Source organism: Euphorbia lathyris, chromosome 4 (assembly GCF_963576675.1).
Source record: "Euphorbia lathyris chromosome 4, ddEupLath1.1, whole genome shotgun sequence".
NCBI classification, from domain to species: Eukaryota; Viridiplantae; Streptophyta; class Magnoliopsida; order Malpighiales; family Euphorbiaceae; genus Euphorbia; species Euphorbia lathyris.
In genome coordinates this window covers 64,791,393-64,818,168 of record NC_088913.1, presented here as the reverse complement: position 1 = coordinate 64,818,168, position 26,776 = coordinate 64,791,393, and the positions used below count along the sequence as shown (strand labels likewise).

Sequence of the window (26,776 nt, the reverse complement as noted above, 5' to 3'; positions counted from 1 at the left end):
GAGATTCAAATAATAATATTTTCTTAATTAATATTTTTCAATAATTTGTCCTATGATCATATTTCATTTTCATCTGTTAAAAACTCTTGAAATACTAACAATTTTGTACGAATCATAATATAATAGTTAAAAATTATATAAACCAATGTTGCAAAAGCAATTATCTCAATATCCATAATTAATGTACACTTTTAGGATTTTGAGCATCAAATTTTATTTTTATTTACCTTGATTTTGAATTCGTATCTAGCATAATCCACATTCTTCAAGAATAAACATCTTATCAAGCGTATTAGACGCTTACAATCTTCTTGTCTAGAAAATTAGGAAAAAATAACTTCTTAATAATAATAATAATATAACATAATTTATATTGAAATAAACTTCATTGTAAGTATAATATTCCAATATCTCTTTAATATTTTATTTAATATGTCTCAAACTTCAATGAACAACTATCGTGTGAAACTTTATATCTATTTGTACCAAAATGCATAAAAATAAAAAATACAATCCATATCAATTAGCTAAACTCAAACTAAAAAAAATGAGTGGATTTCAACATGTTCCGAATTAGAAAAATTAATCTAACTTCAATTAAAACTAAAAATTGAGTTCATAAAAAGCCAAAAATCTAAATTTTAGTTAGAGTTAACAATCAAAATGATAACACCTAGGAACATATACTAAAAAAGAATGCAAATATACAAAATCTTTATTTTAATTATTTTGAAAAATAAATAAATAAAAAAGAAAACATGGATAAGGTAGCGAGAGGTATGGAATCTGGATAACGACAGAAATGGAATTTCATCTCTGAAAGATGAAACTATAACAACAATTGTTTAATAAAAATAAAACAACAACACAATTGAGAAAGCCAACAATTGAGTTCATATAAAGCCGAAAATCTAAATTTTAGTTAAGAGTTAGCAATCGAAACGATAACACCTAGCAACAGATACTAAAAAAGAATACAAATTTATAAAATCTTTATTTTAGTCATTTTGAAAAAAAAAAGACAAATAAAAAAGAAAACATAAATAAGGTAGCGAGAGGTATGGAACCTGGGTAACGACAGAAATGAAATTCCATCTCTGAAAAATGAAACTATAACAACTATTGTTTAATAAAAAGAAAACAACAACACAATTGAGAACAAAAATAACTACAACATATGAAAAAAAATCGAATAATTACCTTGAGAAACATAAGAATTTCTTGTAATTTTGGACACTTTTGTATTTTCCGGTTTTAGTTGTTCATGCATCTTCTATTTCTGTCGAATTTCTTCAATTGAAGCTATCAGTTTGGAAAAAAAAAAGATAAATAAAAAAGAAAACATGGATAAGATAGCGAGAGGTATAAAACCTGGGTAACAACAGAAATGAATCTGAAAGATGAAACTATAACAACTATTGTTTAATAAAAAATAAAACAACAACATAATTGAGAATAAAATAACTACAACATATGAAAAAAAAATCGAATATTTACCTTCAGAAATATAATACTATCTATCGTGACCAATGAATATAATGGTGGAATACTATTTATCATGCTTTATATAGAAGTTTATTTGTGACTTTTGGATTTCCTTTGCTTTGTGTTTTTTCATCTTCCCATAACTCTTGCTTTCTTTTATTATTTTAATTATATTATAAATATAAATTTGTTATTTTTAATTAATTAAATATTTATTTTTAATTAATTAAATATTTTTAATCTGATTTTTTACTACGTTGACAACTCATTAAAAAGATCTCTAAAACACTTCTTCTCATTTCTCTCTGTTTCCGTAATTATATATAGTATAGATATAGATTAGTTTTATGTTCTTGAGAATATATTTTTTTTAGATATATTACTGATTAAAAAAATCTATCTAAATATAACATGGATGACAGAAATACCAATTTTCATATTTTATATTTTATTTTAGGGCAAGTTATAAAATAACCATGATTGAGGATTTTTTATAAATGTAAATAAAAATAAAATTTTGATTTAGATTTTTCAGATATAATTTCCTCTTTATTGAGCCCTATACATAAACAGCAAAACCTTTTTGCTTATTAATGTTGCAATGGCTACAAACGATTTTGAAGGCCCATATTGAGATTTTAGGCCCTTTGATCAATTATTTATGTGTCAAATACATGAATATAATTAGGGAAAATTACACAGAAATTCATCTTTAAAAAATTATTTATAATTATGTCAAGTTATAATTTTAGATTATATCAAACTAGTAAAATCAGTACTTTTTAATATATTTGAAGGATTAGAATTTATAAATTAGAAGTCTAGAGTATATTTTCTAGGATTTATAATTTATGAATTGGAGTCTAGAATTTTTAAATTACGGTGTAAAATCATAATATATAGAGAATAATGACATATTAAGAATTAAATTTGGTGATATGATTTAGTTGTAATTTTGTACTTAATTATGATATTCATGTATTTGACCCATAAAATTATAATTAAGTCCTATTACCAAACTTAATTCTTCATTTGTCATTATTCTCTATATATTATGATTTTACACCATAACTAAAAAATTCTAGACTCCAATTCATAAATCATAAACCTTAGAAAATATATTTTAGACTTCTAATATATAAATTATATTCCTTAAAATATATTAAAAATACTGATTTTATTAGTTTGACATAATCAAAAATTATGACTTGACATAGTTGTAAATAGTTTTTGAAAATTGAATTTGTGTGTAATTTTTCCATTATTTATTTTATAATCTTTTATCAGTTTTTCTAATATAATTGTTAAAAGAACAATCATCAATTTAATCTAAAATATGCTTTGATATATCAAATAATATAAGCGGTGGATAATATAAGATTGGTCTGTTGGAGGCCAATTTTACACGTTCATACGTTTTTTTTTTCTAAATTTTTTTGGTATATATATGCGTGTTATAATTTGAGTGGTTCAGAACTAATTGTACCAATATAAAACTTCTCAAAATTAATCTAGATTTAGACTACAAAAATAAAATTAAATCATTTTGAACAAACTTAAAAGAAATTTATCGCCTATTATAGATTAATCAAGTTAGATTTTGTAATTAAATAAAAATTTAATGAATTAATTAACCATTCCGAACTTTAATTGGCTGGAAACAGAGTCCCGGAAATCATTCATAATAGGATAGCTCTAATGATATTCAGAGTATCTTTAAGAGTTCATTTGATGGTGAGGTTTTTGTACTAATGTTGATTCTTTTCCTATAATGGTTCTAGGTTGAGGTTTTACTTAATTGTGAGATCGATAAGGTTATTTATGTTGCGCATAAATCTTTATGTGACGCTACACGTGTTAATTTTGTGATGCTCTAATCTAAAAGCGCGACACAAGTAGTACATGACTTAGTTGCCTCGTGCAAATAAGTATAATATATGTGTCGCCCTTTCACTAAGCGTGACACAAATATTAAAAATATCATCCATTTGCGTCGCGCTAGTTAAAAGCGCGATGCAAATGACCGACGCAAATGTTAACAATAGCACACACTTGCATCCCGCTAATTAAAAGCGCGACGCAAATAAGGTTTTGTCCACTATTGTACCTTCTATCCGAAAAAAATGCAACATAGATTTAACATGATATTTAGGGCTTGTTTGTTTTATTTGCGGTTACGGTTTGTTGTTTGCTGTTACCGTTTACTGTTGCTATTTACTGTTTGCGGTTGGAAAAAGCTGCTTTTCCAAAAAGCAGAGATTCTCTACTTTTGTAAAATGCTGTTTTTCAGGTGTGAAAGGCAAACAGGAGGTCACTAACCAAACACCTAATGCTATTTTTCAGATTTAAAAGGCAAACAGGATGTCACTAACCAAACACGTAAAACTCTCCCTTTTGAAATGAAAAGCCAACATGAGCATGAAAAGGAGCAACCAAACGGGCCCTTATTGAACATTCAATTAAATTACAAGATATATTGGTAGAAATTATAAATAACATATCGTTATAATACTATTAATTTCTAGATGTTTGTATCCTTTAAGTTTTGGATACAAAACTTGAAAGATTATTGAAGTATGATTTCATCCATTTCCAAGTATGCATCATACAGGGGAGGACTTTCTTCTCGTCCTTGGAAAACTTTTTTGGAATGGCAAATTTTTTGGAACAGGAATCTGTATTGTTCAATCCCCAATTTTTTGTTTCGGGCCGCGATTCTGCCGCAGGAATCTGCGGTGAGCTGCCTCTCTGTGGCGCAATGTAGCATATAGCAGCAACTTCGTTTTCGTTTCGTCTGATAAATCAGCTTCGAAACGTAGAAGATGAGACAGCAGAACAAAAATGAGCAAATTACGGTGAAAGGCTCCATTGGTATAGCTTGGAAAGCTTAGACAGGGAGATTGTGAGGAACTGGGATGTATGTGTACAACTATATATAATTGAAGGATCAAATGAAAAAAAAAAAAATTGCTCAACCACCTCTTATGAGTTCTTATAGAGTCCTTTTCTTTGCCCTCATGCAGGAACGATTAGTTAGAATTACTTTGTAAAAAAAAATTTGAATTTTTTTTATTTAATCACCAAATAATATATTGATCATATAATATTTCTATATTTATATTTATGTATTCATTTAAGTTTTTAATGTTTTTTTTACCTAATACATTAGGAGGCTCTTGAATCCTGTCAAACAAAAATCAATTGGTACCCTTCAACTTTAAGAGTGTCTTATTAGCTGAATAAATCCACTAAAGTGACATCAAATATCTCTTCTATGTGATGTGGCACCACGAGTAGACATGTTCAAAAGTCCACTGGCCACCCAGTCCGTTCAAACTCGTTCTTCAAAGATTAGGTTTAGACATGTATATTTCGTAATAGGTCCGGCTCAGTCCAAACCCGCTTAGGCCTGAATATAGAGTGGATTGGGCTTAGGGCTTATCTCAAAACTCAATCCCAAGCCCAATCCACTCTATTGCATAAATAAAAATTTAAAATTTCTTAAACATGAAAATATCCAAACCATTCAAATGTAAAATAAGTTATAAAACGCGGCATTTGATTTTACATTAGTACCAGTTTTTTAAAAAAAAATTACCATTTATTGTTTTTTAAACCAGCATTGCTATTTATTTACTGTAAAAAACCAAATTTTTAGAATTGATGAACATTTATATATTTTTTTTACTGTTCAGTTATTAGAATGAAAGTATTATAAAGATATTAGTTGGGCTGGGCTGGATTTGTAAATTAGTAATAATGATCCATGAGTTGGATGAAGTGGATAGTTACATTAGTCTTTAAAATGGGCACACGAGAAATGACTGTACTTGCTATATTTTTCAAACCAGAATAATATATACCCCAAAAATATTCATAAAAAAAAAACTCCAAAATTAGCAAATTAACCTTGCCGACATACTTCTCTCAAAAAAAAAAAAAAAAAACATTACCGACATAATAAGGCTGATGGACCATCTTTGTTTAAAAAAAAAATCCAAAAACAAAACCTAGCCCTAGAAACCATTTTGAAGCCCATATATTGAGATTTTAGGACATTTCATCAATTTCTCTTATATAACCATTAAAAGAATAATCATCAATTTAATCTACAATCAGCTTTCATAAATAATGTCAGTATTCACCAATTTAAATTGTTACTCTCAAGGATATATAAGCCTAAATGTAATACTCACTCCATTCCTTGTATAACTTATTCTAGGGTATTTCACATAAATTAAGAAATACTAAAAAAATTCTCTCTCATATCATTATTTTAGAATAAGCATTGGAATATTAAAAAATACGGTACCAATACAGAAAATTTAATATTTGGACCAAAAAACTAAACTAAAAGTTCTTGGAATCCTAGAATGACTTATATTTTGGGAAAAAAACCAATTTGCTATAATGACCTATATAAGAGAATTGAGAGAGTATCTAATTTTAATTCGGGTTACAAAATTAATTAGGGTGATTTTTTTTGAAACATATTTAAAGATAATAATAATTAAATAGATCAAACTATTTACAAATTAAATCTGGACTTAAATGAAATTTGGCTTAAGTGGCTCATCTTAATTAGTTAAATTAATAAAACATGTAATGATACTATGTTTGATTATATGATAGTGTTTTTGTTGAGAGGTGGACATGGCACATAAAGAATAATGGTAAATTAATAGCTTGTCGATATTGGTATATATGATTGAGTTGAGATATGATTGCTAGACATTTATTTTTGAGATTAATATCGGAGTATCTCGGGATGCTGATATGGATTGAAGTCGAGATGAAGATGTTAATCTTAAACCTATAAAAATCTTTTTTCTCAAGCCTATGCTTGAAGGAGTTAATCCCAAATAAGATGAAAAAAGCTATTAGTGGAAGTTAAAGGTTTTAACTTCATAAAAGTTCCATTTCATTATAAATATAGAGGCTTATATACTTCCCTTTAGCCCAATAAAAATACTAAAATGCCCTTACCAAGGTTACAAGCTAAGGAATAGAGAATAAGGGAGAAGTGATGTAAACGGTAATAAGGAAAATAAGTCTAATGGTAAAATAGTAAATAAGATAGTGGTAAAACAGTAATTAAAGACATGATAGCCTTATCCCGTTAACATGTGCTTTTGACCCGTGCTATGCACGGGATGCATAAAAATTCTATAATTATTTATTAATAATAATTATTATCATATAATAATATTATTGAAAATGTATAAGAATTCTATAAAAATTTCTCAATATTAAAATATCAAATCAAAATATTATTGACTTACGTATCCATATACTATTATAAACTAAATTGAATTTAATGAACTAATCATTTAATAATATTCAATTTTATTACAAATATTAGTATAGTTGCATTTCATTATCTCAAACTCAATTTACTTTTATCATTTCTCGACTTCAACTTAAAAATAATTCTAATGCAAAAATTATGAGTTATCTTACCACTTTGATTTTGGTTTTTAGCGTATTTAGTCTAATCTCTTATTGCAAGATATTAAATCTTTAATCTTTCATTCTTTATCAGTTTAAGTCCCAAATAACAATTTTTTTTTTATATAGAAAACTTGATCAACAAAGCATTAGCATTTTATCTGGTTTAACATTTGTATTTTTAACGGTTTAAAAACCATCTTTTATATGTGATGCGTAGTAAGACAAAGATTATAAAAATCTTATTTTGATTTGTAAAAATATAATTACAAACACATCTAAAATGATTAGATGTTCAACTTTCTTGTTCAGTTTGGCACCTGCATGAGTTCGCTTCTCTTTAACTATTCCTTTTGTTGAGATTTCTGCATCGATTCTCTTCTCTTTAATTATTCTTTTTGTTGAGACTGATTTCGTCACACTTTTTTTGTGTGCACAATTTGTCTTTCAGCCTTCACCTAGGTATAACCTAGATGCCGTAAGATGCAAACAGTTAAATAGCTAAATTTACATTCATAGTTTAAAAAAAAAAAAACAGTGTAGAATTAAGACTTAACATGCTGTTTCAAACATTTCCCCCAGAAAGCTAAGATCATATACAACATAGATGAATTCATTTTCAACATTAGTGCCGCAATGGTTGTAGACTAAAAGACTGTCATTTGTAGTTAATGCTTCTCTCATCTATACAATTATATTTGAAAATTCAAAATAAAAACTGAGTCCCCATCGATTCAAACGCCTTAGTGCCATCTCCTAAGAATAACATCTAGCCATAAGAATAAAAAGATTTTCTTTTAGTCATGTACTTCTATGTATACTTTCTCAACATTTAAAGTCCATCTCATCTGAAATCAACACCATGAAATATTTACTTTTCTCTTTAGGCTTTGAAACTTTGATTTTCTTAAAGCTGATCCATAGCCAGAATGATAAATAATGAAATCTTTTTTTTTCAATAATTTAAATCTTCTAACCAATATTAAGTAATATATTTCTCTCATACCTTAAAAAAAGCATAGAAACTATTACCTAATTAAGCACAACATGAGGTCTAACACAAATTCAATTCTGTACAGGCTCCTCAGGTTTCATATCTCAAATTAGGATAATTAAACAACCAAGAATAGAATTCATATCTCAAATTCAATAAAATTTACAACCAAACTGCCCTCTTGCGAAGCTATGTTTTGCTAAACGAAGCTTTAGCTTTTACAGGCAACAAAAACAAATATTTGTGCACATTAAAATAGATGGTTACGTAAATATGTATACTTTTTTGAGATCATGTTCAATCTCCTGCAGCTTCTCGATGGAGAGGACGTGGTTTTCCTCCTCGCCTTCTGCTTTTTTCCCCTATCTGTAACCATTCAATATCTTATTATTAAGCATGAAAATCAATGATTCAATAGACAAAATCTACTTAATGAACTTTCTTCAAACAGTTGTCTGCACTCCAAACCAATTTCATGATCATCACTGCGGGGAAAAACATACAGTACATTAGCCATAGCATCTGTCTACTCCATCTCACCTGCAAATTCCCCAACATTCAAATTTTTAATTGCAAGAAACCCAACCTAATTAATCAAACAATATAAAAATTCAAAACAATTGCATTATACATTAAATGGATCAAACTATTTACAAATTAAATCTGGACTTAAATGAAATTTGGCTTAAGTGGCTCATCTTAATTAGTTAAATTAATAAAACATGTAATGATACTGTTAGTGATATTTTGCGAATATGCTAATTTCAACCTTGTCACGTGTGGTTAGGGTGCGGGCGTGCCAGAGAAGATTATTTCTCAATTAAAATGGTTAAGTTTATGGAATTTGCGCGCCAAAACTTGAAATCTAATCGAAGCGATTGGCGAGGGACGCAAGGATTGAAAAAGTCCCTCTTGGGTCTCTCGCGCCGTTATAGAAACTTTGCGAGATAAATTATTTTTAAAAGCTAAGCGTATAAATTGAAGACGAGAAAATAAAGGAAATGAAAACGCGAAATTGACACGAGATTTGGTAAAAATCGGTATTTTATTGATGTAAATCAAGGTTTAAATACATGTGTTCAAAGTAAGCATGAAATTGAGAATGAATTACAATTGAAGAATTTCTATACTAAACATATAGCTAATTCAATTGAATTAGAAAAACAAATCAAATACAAGGAATCGAAATGCAATTAAAATAAATTGGAATTCAACAACAAACTCGGAGCCACAATAGCTATCTCGGATTGATGTTGAATTTTGGTGTCGGTGTGAGGTCCTTGGAGAGCTGCAACCGGTCGGGCCCGTACGGTATATGATCTTGGCAATGGCAAAACGTTGGTAGGCAAATGGGGCAGATTTAACCCTCAACTTCGGGGGGCTCGTTTGGATGCTTAAGAACACGGAATTGGACGAGTAAATAGGCTAAATTTAACTTCAGGAGGTCAGGAACAAACTTCTATAAGGGATCGAAGGCTAAAACGGATGCTAAGAAGACGAAATTGGGAGTTGAAAATAACTGGACGAATCTGGAAAATTATGAAAACAGAATGTCTAAAAGAATTTGGGGTGCAAAGATCAGCTTGTAAATAGCGTTTCTGGACACGGAATTGAGAAAATAAATATACTAGATCGAACTTCAGGACGTCAGGAACAACTTTGTTGAAGGGATTGAAGGCAAAAAAATGACGTTAAATGGACGAAAACGGGTTTTGAAAATAATTGGGCGAATCTGAAAAATCACTTTGGAAATAGAATTCTAATTAAAGATTGAGCAGAGTAACAGCTTAGAAATGCTAAATTTAATCGAAAAACTTGAAGAGAGGCTTGGATTGAAACTAAAGAACACTGAAAAAGATAGAAAGAGAGCTAGAAAAAGGAAAGAAGAACTAAGAACTCGAAGAACTCGAAGAACTTGAGGAACAAAGAACTAAGAAACTAAGAATTAAGCATTAGAGCTTTGAGAGGGGGTTTTGTGTTGTTGATTGAGTATGATTTTTTATGAAGGGGAGGGGGTCTATTTATAGTATTTTGAAGTGGCATTTTGGTAATTATTCGGTGGTATTTTGGTAATTATTCACCAACTACCCCTTGAAATTCTCTCCCACTAACTTGCCACATCACCAACTAACTTAACTTCTTCAACTCCCACTAACTGCTGTTGACTGCTTCCAACTGATGTCGGAAGAGAGGATACGCGCCGCGTAATGTCGGTTACGTCCTGCGTATCAGGGCTTCTAAAGCTTGCGCGTTCTGTCGATGACGTTTACGCGTGGCGTATGGAAGGGTACGTCCCGCGTAAACGAGTCTCTGAAGTGGAACGTCTTCGGATGCGCGGTATACGCCCTGCGTATGGAAATGCACGCCCCGCGTAAACGTGCTCCTGATCCTGAAACGCCTTTGGATGTGTGGAGTACGCCCCGCGTATGAAGATGTACGCCTCGCGTATTTGGGATGAATTTACGAATGTATTTATTATTTTTATTTTATCATTATTATTTTCTAGATACAATGAAAACTATATCCTAAAATTGACAAACAAGCATTATATATATATAAAATAAAATTTATTTATTTTGGGCCAACAATTGCCCCCCTCTTTTATGCATAAATGAATTAACAAAAATAAAATTTATGCATAAAAGAAGTTTTATTAAATATCTTTTTCTCTTTTTTTTTTATATTATTATCAATATAATAGAGAGAGAATCCTGCAGGATTTTTAGAATTTGAATTGCCTAGGAACTCTCTCTATCTTAATCAATCTACAATTCTTCTTCCTCTTTTGTTATTTTTGTTTCTACCATTTTCTTTCCCCAAAGCTCAAGAAGCATTCGGAATCAAGCTCTCAATCTTTTCAAACATGGGTATGCAAGCTATTTTCCTTCTATATTTTCTTTCTCTGTTTCTTTTGCTTTTGTATATGTAGGATTATATTCATTGAAAAGCTGATAAATTTAATGTGAGAATTTTTAGAACTACAATGTGTGAATGGGATTGTATTATCTGTCTGTCTCAGCTGCGTGTTCCTATTTTGACACCATTCGCGCTGATTCTCGCTTAGGCATAACACTTGGCTTGCAGGAGGTAATTTTCAATGAACTTTGCAATTTCCTGATCATGTGTTTGAAGGTAGCATCGATAGGCTTTAATTGATCGTGTTTATACTTCAATTTCAGGATAGTGTCTTTACTATTAGCCCTGTTGCTGCGAATAATTCCCCTTTGCCCCCATATCCCATGAGCAGTTCTACCGAATTGGCCCTCCATAGAAAAACTTATCAATTCCCTGCAAGTAAGAAAGGGCTGATATTTCCTCGCTGTTACATTGGATGGAATGACCTTGTAGATCGCCTAGAGCCGAGATATGCGAGTGTTTGGAACCAAGTTGGCATTAAGGATTTTATTCGTCTGACCCGTCATGAAATTACTCCTTGTGTGAATGTACTGGATGGGGTGCTGAATTATTGGTCGCCGGTGTGTAATTCGTTGATCCTTCCACTGGGTCCCATGTCTATCACCTTACGTGATGTAGTGGCTTTGACGGGGTTGCCTATTATCGGAGAGGAGGTCCCGAGTTGTGTTGAGACGAATGCGTTTCCTGGAGTGAAGGCTATCTTATCCAAAGAGGCTGGGACGTATGTCCAAATGATCAGAAGGAAATTGGACAAGAGGGAATTGGATGATGAGGATCATGTGCATTTTCTGTGGATGATGCTTAGCAATTATATCTTTGAGCCGTTAGGCCTCAGGCCTACTGCAGAAATATTGATCATTGCTAAGGCTCTGGCTTCGGGCCGTCGTTTAGCTCTTGGCACCATGTTGTTGGCCTCAACATTCCATCGCCTGGCTCTCACTGTTGAGGATAGGCCATTCATAAAACCTAGAGGTGGTTTGTGGCTGTTGCAGCTGTGGCTTTTTATCTATTTTCCTCATTTGGCCACCGCATCGTCGATGGAGACTTCGGGGCATCTTGGCGTGGACCTTTGCTACAGCTCTTCGAGTTTGGCTGTCAGTGTAGTTGTGAGATTTCTTCGTACTTTGGTGCCATCTGCTCATAACACGTTGTTTCTTTTTTTGGGAAAAGAATAACTCGTGTCTACCATCTTGGGCTCGCTCTTATTTGTCTGCTGCCCCCCATGAAGGTGCTGAATGGTGGATGACGGTATGTGTGACACATCGGTTACACCATGGGGTGAATCGAAACAGAATTTCTCGCTCATCAAACCCTGGTTTGACCTTATATGCTCCCTGTCTTTGGGCACGTCAGTTAGGCTTTTTCCAATCTATCCTAGGGCAACTCCCATTTCCTACCCCTTCTCAGCGGTGTGGGGCTAGTGATGAAGATATAGCGGCTGCGGTTCTAGATGTGGGATATGATCAGGGACCACTTCTGCTTGGATCGGATCAACCTTCGTTTGATGCTTGGTGGGAAACCATTTTCCAACATTGTATCCCACCTGTTGGTAAGTTCTTTTGTTTTATTTATATATATATGTATTTATTTATTTAATTTTTTTTTATATCTTTGTTTTTATTTATTTTTTTTTTAGATTCAAGCGGTAGCTCAGGGAAAGACAACAATCCGACTCTCCTAGCCCCGAATGTGCTTGACATTAACGACAAGGGAAAAGGAAAAGCAGTCATGATGGATGAGGGAGAGAGGGCGGCTGCTGGAGGGCCTTCCGTGAGACAAAGGGAAGAAGAGGACTCCGACGAAGGCCTATACTTCGGTTTTGAGGATGAAACACTGGATCAACTGGGGGAACGTTGGAACTTGACATCTTCGCTTGGCACCTTGTCCCTTGGTGAGGACTCGACTGAGGTGGCTATGACTCCATTGCAACTTCCGGCACGAAACCATCTTCCTTTCGTATCTTCCCTGAACCGACTGGTTCTTGCACCATTGTCTCAGGTTTGTATGATCTTGCTAATCTGTTATTTATGAGCCATGCTTGAGATGAATTGTTTAGATTGCTTGATTGAATTGATGAAATATGGCAGGAATCAGCTCTTGTGCGTCCTTTGTTGGTCCCTGTCGGTCTTAAAGCTGATAATCCTTTTGCCGGCTTGGATTTTTCATTTTTGAAAGGACCGTCTATTGTTGCAGCTGATTCATCCTTACCTAGTGATGACTCGTTGAGTGACGCTCGTGCCAATCTTAGTAAGCTCGTCGCTTCTCCTCTTGACTCCTGGACTCCCACCCGTATCGAAAGGGCAATGACTGATTTTGATCTCATGATGGGTGCGTGTGCTCATCCTTTCAAGACTGAGCCGTTGAAATCCACCAAGAACCATGTGTTGTTTTGCTATCAGTCCTATGTTACTGAGAAAAACGTGGCAGCGGGTCTCGCGGCTCGGGTTAGATCAAACATGGTGGAGCTTGAGTCCTATAGCAAGAAATTTAATGCTTTGGTTGACGCTGAAGAAGCGGATAGGCAACGGTTAGCCAAAATTGCGGCTGTAGAGGAGCGTCTTTTGGTATTAGAGAAGGAGGTGGCTGAAGCTCGAGCGTCTAAAGAGGAAATGGTTAGAGCCAGTTTCGGGTTTAGAGCTTGTTTCCCGCGGATGGAGGAAGAGCTAGGCCGTGAGAAAGATCGATTGGCCAATCATTATGATGAGATGTTAGAATGGCACCGACAGAGCGAGCAACACAAGGAGGCTGCTTCCAAACTTTGTGAATCTTGGGCGAAATACCCAAAGCCTGATTTTTGTTTGTTTCCGTGAGGTACGTTCATGGGTTACTTGTGCCTTCCCTTTTGTTTTGTGTTTGCGACTATGTACGCTCATTCTTTCATTCGTTTATGTATGTAGCACAAATGGACATTATTTTACGAGCTGATTGCCGCTTGAATATTTGCTAGTTTATCTATTTTTCTGTTTGTTAATGTCGAGAAGAATAGTACGCCCCGCGTAGGTCCAGATACGCCCCGCGTGTAGGAGCCTCTGATCCTGGGGCGTCTCATTGATGATGACTACGCGTGGCGTAACTTGCATTACGCCGCGTGTAGTTGAGCCTCTAGAGTATGACTTCTATGCGTGCTTGGTTTACGCCCCGCGTAGGTCCAGCTACGCTCCATGTATTGGAGCCTCTGATCCTGAAGCGTCTTATTGATGATGACTACGCAGGGCATTTCTGGTGTTACGCCGCGCGTAGTTGAGCCTCTGGAGTATGACTTCTATGCACGTCTGGTTTACGCCCCGCGTAGGTCCAGCTACGCTCCGCGTATTGGAGCCTCTGACCCTGAAGCGTCTTATTGATGATGACTACGCGGGGCGTTTTTGGTGTTACGCCGCGCGTATTCGCGCTTCTTCTACATCTCGTGGGCTGGTTGCTCCATACGGTGCAAGACGCTTTCGTTGGTTCCTATGCTAATTACGTCCCACATACTTTGAAAATATTTCTTCAAATATTTGTCGTTGATGTATCTCCTGTGTGGTTCTCCGCCCAAGCTCTTCAACCAATACGCGTTCCCGGGAAGCACCTTATGGATTTGAAATGGTCCTTCCCAGTTGGGTGACCACTTCCCAAGCTCACGGTCCTTCGTCCCGATTGGTAGAATTAGCTTCCATACTAGCTCGCCTTCTCTGAAGCTTTTCTTTTTCACTTTCTTGTTGTACACGTCTTCCACTTTCTTCTTTTGGATCATCATGCAATCGAGCGCTTTCTGCCTTTCGTAGTCCAAATCTTCTAGTTCCATGGTCATGGCTTGCACATAATTGTCCGGCTCCAAGTCATTCTGACGCATTACTCGCAATGAAGGCACAATGACTTCTAATGGTATTACTGCATCATGACCAAACGTTAGGAAAAATGGACTCACTCCAGTCGCTTGTGTCTTAGACGTTCGCATAGCCCAAAGTGTTTCTGAGAGAACTTTATGCCACTCCCTAGGATTGTCTTCTAGCATCTTCTCCAAGATTTGGATCAGGATCTTGTTGGACGCCTCAGCTTGACCATTCGCTTGTGCATAAAATGGAGTGGAATGAATCAACTTAATCTCGTATTCTTCCACGAACTCATTCATATCTTCGCCTGTGAACATGGTTCCTTGATCCGTGGTAATGGATTTTGGAATTCCGAATCTATGAATTAAGTTCTCTTTGATGAACTGGATTACTTGTGCCTGGCCGACTTGCTTCATTGGTGCTGCTTCTACCCACTTGGAAAAGTAATCGGTGGCAACTATGATGAAACAATGGCCTTTTGATGAGGCTGGAAATATTTTCCCAATTAGATCGATATCCTATCCTCTAAAAGTCCATGGTTTCACAACTGAGTGTAATTCTTCTGAGGGCACCCGTTGGACTTGGCCGTACAATTGGGACTTCTTGCAACCCTTCGCATATGTGATGCAATCTCGTAGGATCGTGGGCCAGAAGTACCCATGTCGATTAATAAGCCACCGCATTCTCCTTCCGGACTGGTGAGCTCCGCATATGCCTTCATGGACTTGCTTCATGACCTCCATTGCTTTTGGGAAGCCTAGGCATTTAAGTAGCATTCTGTCGTAGCTCTTACGGTACAAATCACCTGCCATCAACATGTAATTTCGAGATTGAATGCTTAGTGAATATTTTACTTTTTTGGATGGGACATTGAGGTACTCGATGAACGGTTTCCTCCAATCCTGAGCTAAGTTGATATCGATGTCGAATGATTCGAACTGGACACCTCTATCCGCCACGGAAGGATGACCCTGTCTTCTGATGATGACGACTTTGTATGCTGCCTCTTTAGAGATCTTCATTCCAGAAGCGATTTGGGCTAACTCGTCAGCTTCCCAATTGTCATTTCTTGGAATATGCTCCAAACTAACCTCGTCGAACATTTCCAGAAGTTGGATTGCAAATGCAAAATAAGGTAACAGAGATAAACTTGAGCATTTGTATTCTCCTGTTAGGTGCCGGATGACCAATTGTGAATCTCCGAAAATCTTGACCTCTTTTGCTCCTAGGTCGATTAAGATTTCCAAACCAATGATCAGAGATTCATACTCGGCTTGATTATTCGTACATTCGAAGTCCAAGTTTACAGCTAATATCATTTTAGTCCCGGAAGGGGCTGTGATGATTACTCCTGCTTCGTTGGAGCTGTCTGTGCTCGACCCATCGAACTTTAACTGCCAAGGCTCTTTATGTGTCAGGTAGATTGGAAGTTCTGCCTCTTCGGGATATTGGAAACTGGTTGGGTGATCTGCTACAAAATCTGCGATTGCTTTCCCCTTTACTGAGGATTACGGGAGATATGTCAAGGTGAACTCGGCCAGTGCTAGTGACCATTTCCCTATTCTCCCTGAGAGGATAGGCTGGTTTAGCATGTACTTGATCAAGTCTGTGTTGGCGATTACGTAAACTCTTGCTTTGAGTAAGTAATGTCTCAACTTTATGCAAGCGAAGTAAAGAGCTAAGCACGTTTTCTCAACTGGACTATATCTTGTCTCTGCTGATAGTAATGTTCGGCTTAGGTAGTAGATGGCTTGTTCATGGCGGTTTGCATTATCTTGGGCGAGTAGACACCCAATTGACTCGTCGGTTGCTGATATATAGAGCTTGAGTGGAGTGCCCTCTCTTGGTGGCATCAGAACAGGTGGATTACTCAAGTAAGTTTTGATCTCCTCAAATGCCGCTTGATGCTTGTCGTCCCATTTGAAACTTTCTTCGTCTTTGAGCCTCAACAGGTTTGAGAAAGCTCTGGACTTCCCAGCCAAGTTGGATATGAATCGTCTCAAATAGTTTACTTGGCCCAAAAATCGTTGTAACTCTTTTTTATTCTTCGGAGGTTGTGCTTCTTTGATTGCTTTTTCCTTATGGTTGTCGATCTCGATCCCTCTTTGATGGACCAAGAATCCGAGGAAGTTTCCTGCTTTGACTCCGAAGGCGCACTTTAGAGGATTGAGCTTCAAGTTATACTTTCGCATTCATTCGAAGCTTCTCCTCAAATGACCGACATGTTCTGCTTCTCGCTTGGACTTGATAACGATGTCGTCTACGTATACTTCCATAGAGGCGCCAAGCAAATCGTGAAAAATGGCATTCATTGCTCTTTGATATGTGGCGCCGGCATTTTTTAAACCGAATGGAATGACGACCCATTCGAACGTGCCGATTGACCCTAGGCATTGAAATGCCGTTTTTGCAATGTCTTCTTCGACAATGGGGATTTGGTTATATCCCGCATAGCAATCACACAGAGATATTAATTCATTTTTAGACACAGCATCTACTAACATGTCGGCTATAGGCATCACATAGATGTCTTTTGGCGTGGCTAAATTTAGATCGCGGAAATCTACGCATACGCGTAGTTTACCGTTCTTTTTCACTACAGGCACGACGTTAGATAGCCATACAGCGTACTTTGCTGGTCTGATGAATTTAGCTTTGAAAAGTTTTTCTATCTCCTCCTTCACCTTGCCTTCCACTTCCTTGCTCATTCTTCTTGTTGGTTGCTTGAAGGGTTTGAATTCCGGTTTGATTGGCAATCTATGTTCCACAACGTCTTTGCTCAACCCGGACATTTCATCATAATTCCAAGCGAAATAGTCTCTGAACTCCTGAAGCAAACTGATAATGGCCTCTTTCAACATTGGGCGTAGTAGGCTACTGACAAATATAACCCGAGGTTCCTCTTCTGTTCCTAGATTTACTTCGTCCAAAGGATCGACTGCCATGGGACCTTCATCTTCTAACTTTGGGTTTGCCCTCTTCAGATCTTGTAATTGGATTTCTTCTCCTTGGGGATTCAGTTCTGTTATTCCTTTGGGGGTTTCGACTTCTGAGACCCTCATGTCGTTTTCTTGGTACAGTTTCTCCACTAGTTGTTGTGCATTCAGTTTTGATATAGCGGCTGAAGCTACCGCTTCTTTTCTCGATGTTGTCTTAATCATGGAACTTCTTCAATTATTGGTTCATTGTGGAATGGCCTTCGACGAGGCACGATTGTCGTTGGTTTTAAGATATTCTTAATCTCTTCACCATATGATTGCTCTTTATGATTGGCCCCAACTCGGATTGGGCCAATAGATTCCTCGTAGAGTCTGGCTTCGACCACATCGGAGTAGGTTTCGAACGGCTTCTCATTTGCCTGAACAATTTCCACATCGTCTCCCTTCCAAAATAGAAGGAGTTGGTGCAATGATGAAGGGATGCATGAGTTGGAATGAATCCAATCCCTCCCCAAAAGCGCCTGATAGCTCGCAGTTGAATTTACCATGAAGAAGGCAGCCGTGGCGGTGTGAGAGCCAATCGTGAGCTCCAAAGGTAGGACATCGTAAGTCTTTGCGATTTCTCCCGTGAAGGCTGAGACTGACACCTCTAACGAGATTATATCTTCCTCCGATTTTCCTAAAGCTAGGACCATCTTTATAGGCATGATGTTAACGGCTGATCCATTGTCGATGAGTACTCTGGAGATCGGTTTGCCATCTACATGAGCCTTGACGTATAGAGGTTTAATATGGCGAGTCATCCTTGGAGTGGGCTTGTCAAAGTAAACCCTCTTCATGCCCTCTTCACCTAATGCGTTGGGTACCGTGTCTTCTTGCTTCTTGTGCTCGAGTTTGGGGACTTCTTCCTTGGTGTCTTCACCTCTAAAATCTGAAGGTAAGATTAAAGAGGTAGCTGCACAATCTATTCGTATGATGAAATCTCCAACCCGTATCTGGAGGTTTTTCTCTTGGTTTTTTCCTCCTCCTTTCGCGTCATTAGAGTTAATGCTGGATGATTCCTTTCGATCATTCCTCCTTTCTGCCTCTCTCTTCCTTAATTTTCTTTTCGCATTTTTGGAGAGAGGCCTTGGGAACTTCTTGTGGCTATTCAATTGCCATTGATCGATGGATGACACGCTCGAAGGTTTCACGAAATGTGGTCGTCGTTGTTGCACGTCTCTTTTCTTTGTATTCAGCGATTGCCTTGAGTTCTCCTCCAACTTAGATGGCGTCGCTTTTGGTACCTATATCTGTTGAGTCCTCAGGTCGCGATGTTGCTTTCCTTTGCCCCCCCACACTAGTGAAGTGGCATTGATCATGTTGGCTATCGGGAATGGGTCTTCATCGATCAGCATGCTTTCCTTCTTTTCCGAGAATTGGAGTATCTCGCGGTTAATCCTATCCTGCACGGCGTTTCTGAAACCAAAACAAGCTTGAGTGTTATGGCTCTAGTTATCGTGATACTTACAGTAATCTCGTCCGCGTATTTCGTCTTTGGATGGGATCACATGTCTAGGAGGCAATGTGATGAACTGCTCTTTTAGCAAGTAATCGAAGATCTCTTCCGTCTTTGAGACATCGAAAGTATATTGGGTGGTTGGAACTCTTTTGACTACCTCAGGGGTTTTGGGATTTTTTAACAACACGGGACAAGTTCGAGATCCGGTGTTTGTTAAGTCGGCGATGGCTACCTCATGCGTTTGAACTTCCCCTTGATAGCTTCCCATGAAGTTCTTTTTGCGTCGATGATCTTCCCTCATCAACTCCTCGTACTCTGAAACTTTGGCCACCAATTCATAGTAGTCGCGAAAATCGATTCCCTGAAATTTCTTTCGGTTTTCGAATTCCAGTCCACGTTGAGCAATCTTTACGAACTCGACCTCGGGAATATTGATTCGACAACGATGTCGCATCTTTTTGAATCGGTTAATAAAATTTTCAACCGGTTCCCCATGTCGTTGCGTCATTCGGGATAGTTCCGCAACACAAACCTCGGGCTCCGTTCGATAAAATTGGTTATGGAAAAGTCTTTCCATTTGTTCCCATCCATGAATGGACCCTGATGGCAAAGTGGCATACCAAGAGAACGCCGGTCCCGTTAGTGATCCTGGGAATAGTCGCAAGCGCAACATGTCGAAGTTCGTATCCATGCTCAAACCACTGCACTGAAAGGTGAAGCGTGCCACATGTTCTACGGTGGATTGCCCTTCCTCTCCTGAAAATAAAGTGAAATCAGGGACTCTAAAATTGTGAGGTAAGGGATAGAGTTGGTCATACTGCCGTGGGTACGGTTTTTGGAATTCGGGCCGGTACACCTCCCTCACGGCTGGCCCATAAATTTCTTGGACGATGTTCTTTATACGTTGGGCCTCTCCTACGTTGTTGGTAGGTTCCACGCGTGTGTGTGTCGTCCGTTGTGGGTGAAAGTTGCTTCCTCTCCCATTGCCCCCCGCATTACGAGCATGGCTCTCCTCGTAATGATCGGCATGGTTACTAGGTCCAGTATAAGACCTAAACTGTTGTTGAGGCGGTGGGACTTGAACGGGTTCTGGGCTGATCCTATCGCCGCGCTCATTGAACCTGAGGTTCTCTTCTCGAATTGGTGGAGGGGTATACCTCTCACCGGCGCCTGAGATCGGCGTTCCTTTTCCATTGCTTGCCGGTCCTTGGGATCTTGACTTTTGTGAGAAAAGCTCGGCGCATTTCTCTGGGATTTTGCCGATTTCTCCGGTTAAATCGACAATCCTCTCCTCGAGGGCCGGAACCTTGTTGGAATCGTTTATCGCCTGGCTGTTAGCTTTGAACATGGCCTCGTTTCTAGCTTGCATTGCGCTGTATATGGCTTCATTATTCTCTCTCATGGTCTGTGAAAACCCATGTAGAAATTGGTTGATTTGCTTCTCCATATTTGCTATAAACGGTGCTAAGTCGAATATGGGCGGGCCTTGAGGTGGTTGTTGGTTTGTATCGCGACTATGGCTCACAGTCTCGGCCACAAAGCCTTCGGGCATTCTGGGCTCATTGTTACGGTCTTGGTTTTGATTTTGACTCTCTTCGGAGTCCGATGGAATTGGATCTTTCCCGGTGTTCTTCCTAGGAGGCATCCTCTGTGAGTACTTATAGGTAAAAATGATGAAATTAAGTTAGTAAATCTAGTGTTGGAAAAAGAAAGAACAAAGAAATAAATAAATACTTATTAATGGAATTAAAGCAAAGCATGAAAAACAAGTGGTTTAAAAACTGACTGAAAAATATATACGTGATATGAAAAGAAACGAGTTTTAGAATTTTTGGCTAAGCTAAAAAAAATATAAAACGTCCCACTGGGCGTGCCAAAAATTGTTAGCGTTAGCTAATAAATTTTGGTAAGGTAAAGTGGGGCGAGAAAAATAAATGTGATATGGAAAAAAGTTACGAAAGAAAATAGGCACAAAAACAAGTTTTAAAAAGTTACGAAAGAAATTTTTGGCAAAGCCTAAGAAAAAAGGTCCCACTGGGCGTGCCAAAAATTGTTAGCGTTAACTAATAAATTTTGGTAAAGTAAAGTGGGATAATGAGTGTGGAAAAAATTAAGAACGAACGAGTATAGACACAATTTTTGGTAGCTAAAAAAAAAACAAACGTCCCACTGGGCGTGCCAAAAATTGTTAGCGATATTTTGCGAATATGCTAATTTCAACCTTGTCACGTGTGGTTAGGGTGCGGGCGTGCCAGAGAAGATTATTTCTCAATTAAAATGGTTAAGTTTATGGAATTTGCGCGCCAAAACTTGAAATCTAATCGAAGCGATTGACGAGGGACGCAAGGATTGAAAAAGTCCCTCTTGGGTCGCGCCGTTATAGAAACTTTGCGAGATAAATTATTTTTAAAAGCTAAGCGTATAAATTGAAGACGAGAAAATAAAGGAAATGAAAACACGAAATTGACACGAGATTTGGTAAAAATCGGTATTTTATTGATGTAAATCAAGGTTTAAATACATGTGTTCAAAGTAAGCATGAAATTGAGAATGAATTACAATTGAAGAATTTCTATACTAAACATATAGCTAATTCAATTGAATTAGAAAAACAAATCAAATACAAGGAATCGAAATGCAATTAAAATAAATTGGAATTCAACAACAAACTCGGAGCCACAATAGCTATCTCGGATTGATGTTGAATTTTGGTGTCGGTGCGAGGTCCTTGGAGAGCTGCAACCGGTCGGGCCCGTATGGTATATGATTTTGGTAATGGCAAAACGTTGGTAGGCAAATGGGGCAGATTTAACCCTCAACTTCGGGGGGCTCGTTTGGATGCTTAAGAATACGGAATTGGACGAGTAAATAGGCTAAATTTAACTTCAGGAGGTCAGGAACAAACTTCTATAAGGGATCGAAGGCTAAAACGGATGCTAAGAAGACGAAATTGGGAGTTGAAAATAACTGGACGAATCTGGAAAATTCTGGAAACAGAATGTCTAAAAGAATTTGGGGTGCAAAGATCAGCTTGTAAATAGCGTTTCTGGACACGGAATTGAGAAAATAAATATACTAGATCGAACTTCAGGACGTCAGGAACAACTTTGTTGAAGGGATTGAATGCCAAAAATGACGTTAAATGGATGAAAACGGGCTTTGAAAATAATTGGGCGAATCTGGAAAATCACTTTGGAAATAGAATTCTAATTAAAGATTGAGCAGAGTAACAGCTTAGAAATGCTAAATTTAATCGAAAAACTTGAAGAGAGGCTTGGATTGAAACTAAAGAACACTGAAAAAGCTAGAAAGAGAGCTAGAAAAAGGAAAGAAGAACTAAGAACTCGAAGAACTCAAAGAACTTGAGGAACAAAGAACTAAGAAACTAAGAATTAAGCATTAGAGCTTTGAGAGGGGGTTTTGTGTTGTTGATTGAGTGTGATTTTTTTATGAAGGGGAGGGGGTGTATTTATAGTATTTTGAAGTGGCATTTTGGTAATTATTCGGTGGCATTTTGGTAATTATTCACCAACTACCTCTTGAAATTCTCTCCCACTAACTTGCCACATCACCAACTAACTTAACTTCTTCAACTCCCACTAACTGCTGTTGACTGCTTCCAACTGCCGCCGGAAGAGAGGATACGCCCCGCGTAATGTCGATTACGTCCTGCGTATCAGGGCTTCTAAAGCTTGCGCGTTCTGTCGATGACGTTTACGCGTGGCGTATGGAAGGGTACGTCCCGCGTAAATGAGTCTCTGAAGTGGAACGTCTTCGGATGTGCGGTATACGCCTTGCGTATGGAAATGCACGCCCCGCGTAAACGTGCTCCTGATCCTGAAACGCCTTTGGATGTGTGGAGTACGCCCCGCGTATGAAGATGTACGCCTCGCGTATTTGGGATGAATTTACGAATGTATTTATTATTTTTATTTTATCATTATTATTTTCTAGATACAATGAAAACTATATCCTAAAATTGACAAACAAGCATTATATATATATAAAATAAAATTTATTTATTTTGGGCCAACAGATACTATGTTTGATTATATGATAGTGTTTTTGTTGAGAGGTGGACATTACACATAAAGAATAATGGTAAATTAATAGCTTGTCGATATTGGTATATATATGATTGAGTTGAGATATGATTGCTAGACATTTATTTTTGAGATTAATATCGGAGTATCTCGGGATGCTGATATGGATTGAAGTCGAGATGAAGATTTTAATCTTAAACCTATAAAAATCTTTTTTCTCAAGTCTATGCTTGAAGGAGTTAATCCCAAATAAGATGAAAAAAACTATTAGTGGAAGCTAAAGGTTTTAACTTCATAAAAGTTCCATTTCATTATAAATATAGAGGCTTATATACCTCCCTTTAGCCCAATAAAAATACTAAAATACCCTTACCAAGGTTACAAGCTAAGGAAAAGAGAATAAGGGGGAAGTGGTGTAAATGGTAATAAGGAAAATAAGTCTAATGGTAAAATAGTAAATAAGATAGTGGTAAAACAGTAATTAAAGACATGATAGCCTTGTCCCGTTAACATGTGCTTTTGATATCTAGTATATGAGATTGAGAGAGGGGTAATAAACAAAGTAATTACTCCCTCCATTCCATTATATAGGTCATTCTAGTAAATTGGTTTTTTTCTTAAATATAAGTCATTCTAGGATTCCAATGCTTATTGCCCAATAGTGACATGAGAGAGAATTATTTTTTGTATTGATACATGTGTTTTTTAATATTCCAATGCTTAGTGCCCAATAGTGACATGAGAGAGAATTTTTGTTAGTTAACCAGTATATTTCTTAATTTGTGTGAAATACCATAGAATGACTTATATAATGGAATGGAGAGAGTAATTATAATTACAATTAACCCTATTTTATCTAAAACATCTACAATACTACCCTTAACATAATATAGTCTATTAGAAATATATTATCCATGTACAACAATATTTTTAATGAGATTATCAAATATACCTTCGTTAAATTTGATCGTTAGAGAATAAATTGTTCACGTTTCTTTTTAGTAAGCGTGACGCAAATGTTAAAAACATTACCCATTTGCACTTTTAAATGTTAACAATACAATAGCACTCATTTTCGTCGCGCTAATTAAAAGCACAAAGCAACTAAGGTTTTTTCCAGTACCTTCCATGCATTTAATAATATATATTTGTGTTTGGTATTAAAAATATTTTTAAATCTATTTATTGTTATTTTTATTAAGTTCATGTTGATTAATAAGTTTAGTTTTTTTTTTTTTTGTTTGTTATTAAAACGATTTATAGGTTTATTTATTTGTTAAATTTATCATTTTTTTTATAAATTATGCAGTTTAGGTTGTACTGGGTACTCACAAATTTATTTAGGATGAGATGCATTGGCGTATATACTTGCTGTAAGAAAGAACTGATTGACAAATATATATTTCACTGCTTGAAAGCCAATTATATAACATGGAATATACTTAAAAAAAATGTAACATAGATTAAATATGATATTTATTGAACATCTAATTAAAATTACAAGATAGATTTAAGTTTTGCTCAAGAACAGCAAAATTATTCAAGATGAACATTATTTAAAATGAAACCAAAATTAATTAAAAATGAAGTCTAACAAAGCTAAGATATTCATCATTAATCCAATTATACGTTTCTTTGAACGGATTAACAATTGGATTAGGAGGAGGATATTCATCTATGCTTTCTTTCCAAACATTCACATCCTCCAAATCTTTCATTACTTCCCAAACACAGTTATTGCACTTAAAACCCGCTCCGAGGCTTATCATTAGTATCCTATCCCCCTTTTCCAGCCTCTTCTTTGCCTCCATATACCCCAAAACATACCATAGTCCACCCGCGGAGGTGTTCCCAAATCGATGAAGAGCCATTCGAGCCGGTTCCAGGTCGTAATCGTCCAACCCTAAACTCTTTCCAAGCCCTTCAATCACCGCTTTCCCGCCCGGATGTATGCAAAAGTGTTCAACTGCTACCTTGAGGTTTATTCCGGCATCAGGGCTAGTCCTCCAAGATCTGAAAACATAGCGGAGAAGTTCCGCTACTGGTAAGATTTTCGGGACTAGTACTCTCAGGTTCATTGTAAGAGCCTTGGCAGCGGCTTTTGTGAGGCTCCTAGTGAGGAGAAAACCTCCATAGCCAAGATCATCTTCGACTTGTATGCAACATCCGTACGCTTCATTGTCCGAACCAATATGTGTTCGGACTAGATGACCGAGTTTCAGGACGGCTCTATGCTTCAATGCGCTATTGTTCGTTAAAAGCATAGAGCATCCGCCTGCCCGGAACAGGCAATTCGAGAGCATCATTGATTTTTCCTTACCGCAATACCAATGTGGACCGAGAGATTCGGTACTAACGACAAGTGCTATTTTATTCGTGTATGTTTTAAACAATTGCTGAACCAGATCAACAGCTACAAGACTAGCACTACACCCCATTCCTGACATATTGAAAGACTTTATATTATCCCTCATTTTATACCGGTTAACAACTCGGGCTGTTAGCGACGGTGAAGGCGAAAATAGCGACACATTGACGACAAGAATGTCGATTTCCGACGGAGATATTCCGGTTTTCGCGAACAGATTGTCGATTGTACCGAATATGATTTCATCCATTTCCAAGTATGCATCATACAGGGAAGGATTTTCTTCGCGGCCTTCGACAACATTTTTCGGGGCGTAGGTTGCTTCTCCAATTCCGGAATTGCAAATTGTTTGGAAGAGGAATCTGTATTGTTCAATCCCCAATTTTTTGTTTCGGAGGACGATTCTGGCGCAGGATTCAGTGGTGAGGTGCCTCTCTTCGGGAGCCTTATAGCATTCGTAATGTAGCATATAGCAGCAACTTCGTTTCTTCTGATTAATCAGATTCGAGATGTAGAAGATGACATAGCAGAATAAAAATGAGCAAATTATTGTGGAAGGCTCCATTGATATAGCTTGGAAAGCTTAGACAGGGAGGTTGTGAGAAACTGAGATGATGGTATCATATGTATATATAATTGAAGGATCAATCAAATGACAAGATTTACTCAACCACATCTCATGGGTGTTCTTATACAGTCCTTTTCTTTGCCCTCATGCAGGAACGATTAATTAATTTTTATTAGAATTACTTTGTAAATATTAATATATATATATATATATATATTATGATATTCATTTAAGTTTTTTTTTTTTTTTTTAGAGGAATACATGATAACACCCCCTGAATTTGATGCAGATCGGTTTCAGGACGTGTTAGTTTTAATCGTAAACTAACAAAGATGTTCTTCTCTAGCTAAATTAGAAGGAGTGAATTCCGGGTTTTACGGACTAAATCCGTAGGAAATCATGATTCCCCATTGTTGAAGGTTTCAAACCTTAACAAAAGCTTTAATTTGATTGATAAAAAGTTAACTATTACAATGACAAAGAGATGAATTTATATCATCTAAAACCTAATTGTCAAATTACAATAAAGGACAAATCACTTAACTAATTAAATGGATAAAGATAAGGGTAATTTAGGGTAAAGGTAAAGGGGTGGCATAGGTGTAAATGTAGAGGTGGTAGAATTGTAATTAGGGAGTGGCAAAGGTGTAATTAAAGGGTGGCAAAATAGTAATTAGAGGGTGGCAGAATTTGTTCCCCACA

General features: G+C 36.6%; 1 protein-coding gene across 1 annotated transcript; it reads right to left on the bottom strand.

The window, feature by feature from the left end:
* Positions 1–24,715: 24,715 nt before the first annotated feature.
* LOC136227201 (3-ketoacyl-CoA synthase 19-like) lies at positions 24,716–26,071 on the bottom strand. Its single transcript, XM_066015878.1, has one exon. The coding sequence runs from the start codon at positions 26,069–26,071 to the stop codon at positions 24,716–24,718; it is 1,356 nt and encodes a 451-aa protein (XP_065871950.1).
* Positions 26,072–26,776: the final 705 nt, after the last annotated feature.

Excerpts from the sequence above, each read along its gene's own strand:
- LOC136227201 (XM_066015878.1), bottom strand. The coding sequence starts at position 26,071 with ATGGAGCCTTCCACAATAATTTGCTCATTTTTATTCTGCTATGTCATC.